Raw genomic sequence first — 12,046 nt, 5'->3', positions numbered from 1 at the left:
GAGTCGTTTATTCTTACGATGAACAGAGTATAGACAAGTCCTCAAGGTCTCGCAGCCAACAGCGGCTGACGGGTCCTCGTTTCCTTATTAGGAGCAGTACAGGTGCAGCGCTGGTGCGGTTGGCCTACTCACTCCTGGTGAGGCGCAGCTGGCAGGGTTTGCCCTCAAATATGGACAGCGGCACCACGTTGGGTCCACAGCGGTCCCCAAAAACAGCAGGCAGCAGCAGGCACAGGGCAGACAGCGCTACACACGTCGCCAACATGCTGCGGGAACACACACACAACACACCGTGAGCAGCTGGTCGCTAGGGTAGCTGGTTGGTGAGCAAGTAGCTTAGCTACGTACAAGCAGATAATCACAGGAGATGTTATGTTACAAGTAATTTTGACAATTCATGGTAGACATCATCGAAGTTGAACCCTGATACGATGCAACGCAGGATTAACAAAGGACTGATTAGTCATAATACAGAATTTACAACTCGAGTGTACGAAAACGAGTAACAAGACTAAAGTGAAACACAGGGCACACATTGGTAGTGTAATATCTCTTTATATTCGACGAATTATTCTGATACAATTCTACCCTTGAATGACGTTTACAAATTTTCTATCTTCATACTCGCAGAATCTATGGGCAAAATAGTTTCATACAATAGCTATGCCATGAGCGCATAATTATTCTTTGTAGTACTCTCTACACCTTCAAACAAAAGGTGTGTATTTGACAATTGATAATTAATGATGTTGATCGATGTATTGCGTAGTTGTTAATCAGAAGGGAACTTCCGAAAACTGGATACGAACCTGCATTTAATAATCCAAGAGCTCCATTACTTCTTCGGAAGGTTAAACTTCATCAAAGCCAAATATCCGCTTGATCTGAGGTTTCCCGACTGATTATACAACGCTCCCAAAATTACGAGGCATTTTATTTGTACAGATTAGCAGATTGCCGCAAAGCGCGAGCCTGCAGAGAAGAAGAATCATCGCCTGATTTCATTCTAACAAGTAAAATTTCTGAATCATTTTCAATGACTGAGCTATGACTGTGTTTCCTCTCATGAATGATTCATTGCTCGAACGAATTGAGAACTACATAGATAGGAGGAAAAATTACAATAGTACACTCTAAAAATCCTTCTGTGGAACAGAGTAAGGACTAGCAAATCACCGTTTGTACACATTTGGGACCCCCAATTCATTTCACATTAATGTCTACACAAGGTGTTTCCATAAAAGCGTACAAAAATTTAACAGCAAATCCTGTGTTCCACTGAATAATTAGAGGTAGCGAACCTGGGGTTAGAGAAGGCAGCTTAAGGAGATAATAGGAATAAAATCACGTTACTGTGTACATTTTTATTTACAGTAGTTAAAAGTAAATCCAAATACCGTCACTGACACATTGAACGTGCCTCTTGTTCTGTACCTTACAAACTGTGCTGAAACTGACGGCCATCAACCTAAATGCAAGCGTGGTATGGGCGTACGAGATCTGACGCACCGTGACAAATATCCCTGCTGTAGTTCGAATCATATCATAGACAACTACAATTCTGTCAAATAGTTCTATCTCTGTATCCACCGGGGTCTCATACGCAAGTGGCTTTAGATATTGCCATAAGAAATAACAAAGGGGATTAAGGTGACTTCGCAGGACATGGAAGAGGACCTCCCTTGCACTCCAGCTTTCAGTAAATACAACACTGAGATCCAGAATGAGATTTTCAGTCTGCAGCGGAGTGTGCGCTGATATGAAACTTCCTCGCAGATTAAAACTGTGTGCCAGACCGAGACTCGAACTCGGGACCTTTGCCTTTTGCGGGAAAGTGCTCTACCAACTGAGCTACCCAAGCACGACTCACGGCCCGTCCTCACAGCTTTACTTCTGCCAGTACCTCGTCTCCTACCTTCCAAACCTTACAGAAGATCTCCTGCGAACCTTGCTTGGTTAGCTCAGATTGTAGACCACATGCCAGCGAAAGGCAAAGGTCCCGAGTTCGACTCTCGGTCCGGCACACAGTTTTAACCTGCCAGGAAGTTTCATATCAGTGCACACTCCGCTCCAGAGTGAAAATCTTATTCTGCAAAACATTCCTTAGGCTGTGGCTAAGCCATGTCTGTGCAATATCCTTTCTTTCAGGAATGCTAGTTCTGCAAGGTTCACAGGAGAGCTTCTGTAAAGTTTGGAAGATAGAAGACGAGATACTGGCAGAAGTAAAGCCGTAAGGACGGGGTGTGAGTCGTTCTTGGGTAGCTCAGTTGGTAGAGCACTTGCCCGCGAAAGGCAAAGGTCCCGAGTTCGACTCTCGGTCCGGCGTACAGTTTTAATCTGCCAGGAAGTTTTACAGCACTGAGATGGTTGCGTATATCTGCACTGAAGTGAGGCGGTGCACCATCATGTCGTATCCACATCCTCTCACGAACAGTTAAGAGCCGCGCGGGATTAGCCGAGCGGTCTCCGGCGCTGCAGTCATGGACCGTGCGGCTGGTCCCAGCGGAGGTTCGAGTCCTCCATCGGGCATGGGTGTGAGTGTTTGTCCTTAGGATAATTTAGGTTAAGTAGTGTGTAAGCTTAGAGACTGATGACCTTAGCAGTTAAATCCCATAAGATTTCACACACATTTGAACAGCCAAGAGTACGTTCTCCAACAACTTAGGTAGAAACTCTTTGCACGAACCTTAAGTGCTGGTGGTCATTTACATGGCCGGGTAGAACAAAACCTGCATCATGACTTCCTAGTATTCAGGTTCTTCCCCCTTTTTTCCTTGCAGGAGATAAAGAATGTACACGTAAGGAAACATCACAGTACGTGTAAACTTTGACGCATGTTTGATGTACATAGGCTGGAGAACAGAAACCCTAGAAAAAGCGGTATACAAGTTTACTTCTATATCTCCTTAAGTTGGTTTCTCCCACTACAGGTTCCCTACCTCAAATTGTTCAATGGAGAATTCTCTATGTCCTGCATGCCCTTACGAAAACACCCTGTATTTCTAAATTAACAATAAAATGCTCTTCGTATCTCCTGTAGAATTGTTTCAAAAGCTATGCATAGAGAAATGAATAATTTGGGCAAGTCCATAAGTACCGTCTAAACAGAACAGGCGAATAGTTTACAAAACCAGAGTCATGTATTGGAGGCACAGGTATAAATTCACCAGTATCACAAACGTATACATGGGAGGTACATCTTGACATAAATTTAGAGGCTGAGCGTTCCATATTCTGCAGAGTAGCATGTGGGGATACGTGCAGTTAATTTAGCTTTGCTATTCCCCAGGCATTCTAAGTATCAGTAGCAGTGTGGGAAGCTACGTTTTATCGTTGTCACACCTGATGACCTCGTTCAGTAGCTTACACGTCGCATTATCGTTGGGTGCTTACAAGGTTTGAAGCAGCTCGAGTCCGAAGATTAGTTGCAAAGCCGTTTATGTGATATGTGTTTCGAGGACGTTGTAGAAATGTATGGTTTTGATCTTCCTCTCCCTAAACACATAGGAGCGTGGCACTTGGGCTGAGCCTATAGAGGTGTTTGTTGAACTTCTAACGATCAAATTTCAGCGGTGCTATAACGGACGAGAAGCTACTCGTTATATATTACTATGCCACGGTACTTTTGGAACTGTGGGATGAAATAGTGCCCAGTGGCTGCCTTTGATTTTAGATATCTGCGACCATTCCTCTTGCGAGTCCAAACAACCACTTTCTGAGCATGGGTATCAGTGTTGATTTTCAGGTATCCCAGAGTGGCGTTTCATCCATACCACCACGATGTCGCAACAGTTCCTCTGCATCCGACATGTCCGAAACAACAGATACCATCGGTGACCATGCAGCTCTCTTAGCATCCTCAAATATCCAGCAAATATTTGAGGATGTAGGTTGCAAGTGATACTCTGGGTTGAGGATGTTGGCACAAGAGAGGAATTCGTGTCGGACCGCGTCAGACCAGTCAGAATACTGATGACTCCAAAAAAAACTGTTCTTCTTGTGAATCTCAGTCCGACGTCTGCTTTTCCTACTGTTTGTTTTGTGTGGTCATTCCACTTAAGGCCATTGTCGATAGTTACTCGTAGATATTTTACGGTCGATACTATTTCCAGCAATAAGTAACTCATCATATCGATATGAAATGAAAGGGCTTGCGTTTCGTGGCGATAAAAAAATAGGTAGAGGACCGTACTAGGGTTACTAGTGCAGGAATTTGAGGTCGTAGATGCCATTGGAATAAAGAAACGAATATTAATGGAAATGAGGTGTAAAGAAAAAGAGATGAGAATTATTGGCATGGTGGTACCAGATGAGTGTATCAGTTTTATTATGGGAAAGAATCTTTTGGTACAATACCCTAACGTCGTGAGTTTGGAGAAGGTAAGTGGTCCGGAGAATTCAATGAAATTTGGAAATACTAATGTTATTCTCAGGAGCTATATCCCTCCAGATCCTGTAAATATAGGAAGTTACCTAATATGATATGAGCATTGATTTGGTAAAACTTGAAGGCAGTCTGAATGCTCACAGATACGTGGTGTGCGAGGGTTGGCACTATATGTAGTGGTTGGCAGTACTTCCGCCTCCAGGACTTGTTTATCAGAGAGTGGCAAGGAGGTTGGTTGTTGGTGCTTAGAGTTGGAAGCGCAGCCCGGAGCTGGTCGGATGTGGGTTGCCTGTGTTTGTGGTGGTGCCCACCTGTCCAGCGTGAACGTAGACGATGTGAAACTAGCCGTGCTCTTCCTACGCTCCGTGTTAAGAGTACTGACATTTGTGACTCTCTTCTAGCAATGCACTATGTGAACAAAAGTGTCCGGACACCTGGCTGAAACTGACTTCGTGGCGCCCTCCATCGGTAATGATGGAATTCAATATGGTCTTGGCCCACCCTTAGCCTTGATGACAGCTTCCACTCTCGCAGTCACACGTTCAGTCAGGTGTTGGAAGGTTTCTTGGGGAATGGCAGCCCATTCTTCACGGAGCGCTGCAGTGAGGAGAGGTATCGATGTCGGTCGGTGAAGCCTGACACGAATTCGGCGTTCCAAAACATCCCACAGGTGCTCTATAGGATTCAGATCAGGATTCTGTGTAGGCCGGTCCATTACAGGGATGTTATTGTCGTGTAACCACTCCGCCAAAGGCCGTCCATTACGAACAATGCTCGATCGTGTTGAAAGAAGCAATCGCCATCACCGCATTGCTCCTCAACAGTGGGAAGCAAGAAGGTACTTGAAACAGCAATGTAGACCTGTGCTGTGATAGTGCTACGTAAACAACAAGGGGTGCAAGCCCCTACATGGAAAACACGACCACACCATAACACCACCGCCTCCGAATTTTACTGTTGGCACTACACACGCTGGCAGATGACGTTCACTGGGCATTCGCTATACCCGCACCGTACCATCGGATTGTGTACCGTGATTCGTCACTTCACACAACGTTTTTCCACTGTTCAATCGTCCAATGTTTACGCTCCTTACAAAAAGCGAGAGGTCGTTTCACATTTACCGGCGCGATGAGCAGTCGCTCGACCATGAAATCCAAGTTTTCTCACCTGTCGCCTAAGTGTCACAGTAGTTACAGTGGATCCTAATGCAGTTTGGAATTCCTTTGTGATGGCCTGGATTGATGTCTGGCTATTACACATTACGATCCTCTTCAACTGTCGGCGACCTCTGTCAGTCAACAGATGAGGTCGGCCTGTACGCTTTTGTGCTGTACGTGTCTCTTCACGTTTGCACTTCATTATCAGATCGGAAACAGTGGACCTAGAGATGTTTAGGAATGTGGAAATCTCGCGTACAGATTTATGACACAAGTGACAGCCAATCACCTGACGACGTTCGAAGTCCGTGTTCAGTGGAGAGCCCCATTCTGCTCTCTCACGTTGTCTAATGACTACTGGGGTCGCAGTAGGTGGCAGCACAATGCACCTAATATGAAAAACGTATGTTTTTGGTAGTGTCCAAATACTTTTGATCACGTAGTATAGTAGTGAGCTATAGCTAGTTCACTGGAGAGCGTTTGGGCTGGGTGGAGTTCTGTCAGTGTTGCTTGCGAGAGGCGTTATTCGCTAACTAGTTTTGGAAGTCAAGTTAACTAGCAAATTGTGACTGTTCTGCAATGCTTTTGTATGTCCATGCTTTTGACTGATGGTTTGTGGAACGCTGGCCGTTCACTTACGCGATAAAGTGAAACATCTGTAGCCGTCGTTTCGATGTTATGTATTATATTGCAACCAGTGCCAGTGACTCAATGCACCATCTTCAGGCTTTAACTGGCGCTGTGGGGGTGAGCTCCAGTCGTATACACGATCCCATCAGTGGCCGGCTTCTGCAGAATACTGTAACAGCGATGTTACGGATGCAGCCATCAGGTACCAACTCACTTCCCACCTAAGAATGTGATTTCAGCCTCAATGGTGAGGATTATTTCTCACATCAAATACGACCTTTTCTTTTTAGTTTTTTACATGCTGCTTCTTAACACATCGCGTAGCAGGATCAGAAACTTCTAGGCAATTTCAAAGTGCGAGTTCCCTCACGTTAGGAGGGAAACAGTTTCCACAAGCCGTGTTGTGTTGTAACTCGACTTGTGAAAGACAGCCTACGTGCTAATTTTCGTTACTTTATGGCAGGTAATTTTCCTACTTATCGATGAATAACCTTTCTGGTCAGTGGCGGCCAGTTCTGCTTCTCTAAACCGTACACGTACGTGTTTTCCTTTTTGGGATTCAGGACTTTCCTGTAGACAGAGCTCAACATATCGTTTGAGCCGGCGTGGCTCGTGTTCGTGCCATCGCTTATTTAACGTCCTGTTTTTGCCGTACAGCCACCTCGTTATGTTAGTTTCAGTTACCTGTGTCACTGAGTTACTGCATTGCCTGCCCGTGATTCTGTCCATATGAGGGCTGCATCGCTGATGATTGGGGCAGGGACTGGCTATTGACCCTGAATGTAAATGTAAAATATTATGCATTGTCCAGTCACACTGATACGATCACCGCTTATGTTCGACGTCAACGAGTGCGGTCGTTGTTGTACTGCAGAAATGGAGTGATTTATCTGACGTCCAAAAGGGCATTGTCATTGGCTTTCACGCCAAGGGTGGAAGCATTTTCAAAATAGCAAACTTCGAAAACTGTCGACATATCCTCATGGTTAAAGTATGCTGTGCTCTGAGTACTATGGGACTTAATATCTGGTCTCATCAGTCGCCTGGAACTTAGAACAACCTGACTAACCTAAGGACATCACACACATCCATGCCCGAGGCAGGATTCGAACCTGCGACTGTAGCGGTCGCACGGTTCCAGACTGAAGCGCCTAGAACCGCTCTGTCACCCTGGCCGGCTGTTCATGGCGAAATGGTGCTATCCAAAACGGGCACTGAGACAACTGTGGAGCACTACTGGTCATAGATGACAGGGGTGAATGATGGCTGTGGAGGTTGGAGATGTGTACGGGCAAATGGATGTGCAACTACTGAGCAAGTGTCCATCCAGTTGAACCAAGGGACACTTAACAGTGTCTCCTCAACGGCCGTTCAGCGGACAGTGCTGTGAACGGGCCTCCGCAGCATGCATCTGGTTCATGCACCCATGCTGACTGCTGTTCATCATCGATGAAGCCTGGTCTTTGTACATAGCTGGACGTCCACTTGGTGGCGACAGGTGATCTTTTCAGATGAATCACGTTTTATGCTGCATCGGACAGACGGCGCCGGTATGTACAGCTCTGCAACAATGGTCGGAGACGTCACAGCCGGGAGCGGAGGAGTATTATCGCCTGGGAAATGTTTTCGTGGCATTTCCTGGATGATCTTGTAATTTTGGAACGGACAATGAATCAACACAGGTATGCGTCTATCTTTGGGAACCATGTCCACAACTGCATGCCGCATGATTTTCCTCGGCAAGATGGCATTTACCAGCAGGATAATGCAACGGGACACAGCTCGCAATGCACGTGCTCGGTTGGAAGAGCACCAGAGTCAATTTACTGTAATCCCCTAGCCATCAGACTCTCCAGATTTTAACCCAAACCCTAACGTCGATCAGGCTGTCCGCACCATGGATGCTCAGCCGGGAAAGCTAGAGGAGCTGGCCATGACATGGGAGTCGGCGTGGCTCCACAACACTGCCGGAACCTTCCAGAACCTTACTGGCTCTCGTGCTGTAAGTTCGCTTTGCGAAAGGTGGTTAATCAGGCTTTTGACAGGTTTGACTGGTCCGTACACATACAGTATGTGATCAAAAGTATCCGGACACCCCCATAAACATACGTTTTTCATATTAGGTGCAATGTGCTGCCACCTACTGCTAGGTACTCCATATCAGTGACATCACTAGTCATTAGACATCGTGAGAGAGCAAAATCGGGCACTCCACGGAACTCACCGACTTCGAACGTGATTAGGTGTCACTTGAGGCATTCGCATGTAGGCGAGATTTCCACACCCCTAAACATCCCTAGGTCTACTGTTTACGATGTGATGCTGAAGTGGAAACGTGAAGGGACGCGTATAGCACGAAAACGTATAGGCCGACCTCGTCTGTTGAGTGACAAGAGACCGCCGACAGTTGAAGAGGGTCGTCATGTGTAATAGGCAGACATCTATCCAGACCATCACACAGGAATTTCAAACTGCATCGGGATCCACTGCAAGTACTATGACAGTTAGTTGGGAGGTGGGAAAACTTGGGTTTCATGGTCGAATGGCTGCTCAGATGCCACTCACCACGCCAGTAAATGCCAAACGACGCCTCGCGTGGTGTAAAGAGCGTAGACATTGGACGCAATGGAAAAACGTTCCGTGGAATGACGAATCACGGTACACAATCTGGCGACCCGGTAGCACGGTGTGGGTATAGCGAATATCCAATGAATGACATCTGCTATCGTGTGAAGTGCCAAGAGTAAAATTCGGAGGCGGTGGTGTTATGGTGTGGTCGTGTCTTTCATGGAGGGAGCTTGCAACCCTTGTTATTTTGCGTGGCACTAAGACCTATATTGATGTTTTAAACACCTTCTTGCTTTCCACTGTTGAAGGGCAATTCGGGAATGGCGATGGCATCTTTCAACACGATAGAGCACTGTTCATACACACGGCAACAACATCCCTGTAATGGACTGGCCTGAATCCTACAGAACACCTTTGGGATGTTTTGGAACGCAGTCTTCGCTCCAGGTCTCACCGACCGACATCGTTACCTCTCTTCAGTGGAGCACTCCGTGAAGAATGGGCTGCCATTCCCCAAGAAACCTTCCAGCACTTGACTGAACGTCTACCTGTGAAAGTGGACGCTGCCATCAACGATAAGGGCGGACCAACACCATATTGAACTCCAGCATTACCGATGGAGTGCGCCTCGAACTTGTAAGTCATTTTCAGCCAAGTGTCCGGATACTTTTGATCACATAGTGTAGGTAGGCGAACCAATCGATTGCTGTTCGATTCCATCGTTAACATCAAATCACTGGAATGAATAACGTCTCTTAAATACGTAGCAGAACCATCAAGACAGAGAGAGAGGAAGGTAGACGGAGAGAGAGAGCGCGCGAAAAAGAAACGAAAATGATTAAAATGTTTAAAATGTTATGAAACAAGGAAGAGAATGTCGGACATGTGCACACAAGCCCTCCCCCAACTTCAATAGCGGTCATCCGCACAACTATACATCTCATATCCTTTAAGATAGAGTACATATGATCATGGTCAAAAATGAAACACAAGCAAAACAAGAGAACGGCTGAAAGAACTGCACATAAATATGAGGCTGGTTCGGCACTTACAAAGGGCATGGGAGGGGGGGGGGGGGGGGGAGGCGCGAGTACCCACTCTCAGAATATACACTCTTGGAAATTGAAATAAGAGCACCGTGAATTCATTGTCCCAGGAAGGGGAAACTACATTGACACATTCCTGGGGTCAGATACATCACATGATCACACTAACAGAACCACAGGCACATAGACACAGGCAACAGAGCTTGCACAATGTCGGCACTAGTACAGTGTATATCCACCTTTCGCAGCAATGCAGGCTGCTATTCTCCCATGGAGACGATCGTAGAGACGCTGGATGTAGTCCTGTGGAACGGCTTGCCATGTCATTTCCACATGGCGCCTCAGTTGGACCAGCGTTCGTGCTGGACGTGCAGACCACGTGAGACGACGCTTCATCCAGTCCCAAACATGCTCAATGGGGGACAGATCCGGAGATCTAGCTGGCCAGGGTAGTTGACTTACACCTTCTAGAGCACGTTGGGTGGCACGGGATACATGCGGACGTGCATTGTCCTGTTGGAACAGCAAGTTCCCTTGCCGTCTAGGAATGGTAGAACGATGGGTTCGATGACTGTTTGGATGTACTGTGCACTATTCAGTGTCCCCTCGACGATCACCAGAGGTGTACGGTCAGTGTAGGAGATCGCTCCCCACACCATGATGCCGGGTGTTGGCCCTGTGTGCCTCGGTCGTATGCAGTCCTGATTGTGGCGCTCACCTGCACGGCGACAAACACGCATACGACCATCATTGGCACCAAAGCAGAAGCGAATCTCATCGCTGAAAACGACACGTCTCCATTCGTCCCTCCATTCACGCCTGTCGTGACACCACTGGAGGCGGGCTGCACGATGTTGGGGCGTGAGCGGAAGACAGCCTAACGGTGTGCGGGACCGTAGCCCAGCTTCATGGAGACGGTTGCGAATGGTCCTCGCCGATACCCCAGGAGAAACAGTGTCCCTAATTTGCTGGGAAGTGGCGGTGCGGTCCCCTACAGCACTGCGTAGGATCCTACCGTCTTGGCGTGCATCCGTGCGTCGCTGCGGTCCGGTCCCAGGTCGACGGGCACGTGCACCTTCCGCCGACCACTGGCGACAACATCGATGTACTGTGGAGACCTCACGCCCCACGTGTTGAGCAATTCTGCGGTACGTCCACCCAGCCTCCCGCATGCCCACTATACGTCCTCGCTCAAAGTCCGTCAACTGCACATACCGTTCACGTCCACGCTGTCGCGGCATGCTACCAGTGTTAAAAACTGCGATGGAGCTCCGTATGCCACGGAAAACTGGCTGACACTGACGGCGGCGGTGCACAAATGCTGCGCAGCTAGCGCCGTTCGACGGCCAACACCGCGGTTCCTGGTGTGTCCGCTATGCCGTGCGTGTGATCATTGCTTGTACAGCCCTCTCGCAGTGTCCGGAGCAAGTATGGTGGGTCTGACACACCGGTGTCAATGTGTTCTTTTTTCCATTTCCAGGAGTGTATTAAAAGTTCCTCCCTTAAATTTTAGGAAACAAATCGGATACTCCACAGAACCATGAAAGTCGTGCCATATTTCTTTTATTGTTTATTTCTTTGTTCTGTTAAAATGGAGGGCAAATCTGTTGGCAAATTTGCTATCGCCAGGTCTGAAAAGACAGTCTAGTAAAATGTGGCGTACCGCAATCTACACGCCACAAGCACCACACATTGGAGGGTCCTCTGGTCGGGATAAAGGACCCATGAGTCGCAGGGCTGAGGCCAATACGAAGACGAGTAAGGAGGACCTCATCCCGCTTGGGTGGCTGGAGGGAGGTGCGCCGCGGACGGCGGAGTGGTCGACTTCACCAGGAGCAGAGTGTTTCCTGCAACTGCCAGTCACCCTTCTTCCCATATATCTACGACTATGTGATACTTCTATGAGATAGGGTATCCAGTATTAGAATCAGAATTTCAAAGAACTTTGGAGGACTTAAGATCAAATAAAGCAGAACGGACAGATATCATTCCATCACAGTTTCTAAAATCATTGGGGAAGAAGCAACAAAGTGATTATTCACGTTGGTGTGTAGAATATATGAGTCTGGAGACTTACCGTCTGACTTACAAGAAAGCATCATCCACTCAATTGGCCGGCCGGGGTTCTAGGCGCTACAGGCTGGAACCGCGCGACCGCTACGGTCGCAGTTTCGAATCCTGCCTCGGGCGTGGATGTGTGTGATGACCTTAGGTTAGTTAGATTGAAGTAGTTGCAAGTTCTAGGGGACTTATGA

General features: G+C 47.4%; 1 protein-coding gene across 1 annotated transcript in view; it reads right to left on the bottom strand.

Moving 5' to 3' along the window:
• LOC126291849 (peroxidase-like) overlaps window positions 1-12,046 on the bottom strand; it is a 151,576-nt gene that overhangs the window by 135,808 nt on the left and 3,722 nt on the right. The window contains exon 2 of the mRNA XM_049985574.1: window positions 133-266. Within this exon, the coding sequence (XP_049841531.1) occupies window positions 133-265 (133 nt within the window). The 5' untranslated portion in view covers window position 266. The remainder of the gene's footprint in view (window positions 1-132; window positions 267-12,046) is intronic.

Source organism: Schistocerca gregaria, chromosome 9, assembly GCF_023897955.1.
Source record: "Schistocerca gregaria isolate iqSchGreg1 chromosome 9, iqSchGreg1.2, whole genome shotgun sequence".
NCBI lineage: Eukaryota > Metazoa > Arthropoda > Insecta > Orthoptera > Acrididae > Schistocerca > Schistocerca gregaria.
This window is presented reverse-complemented; position numbering and strand designations above follow the sequence as displayed.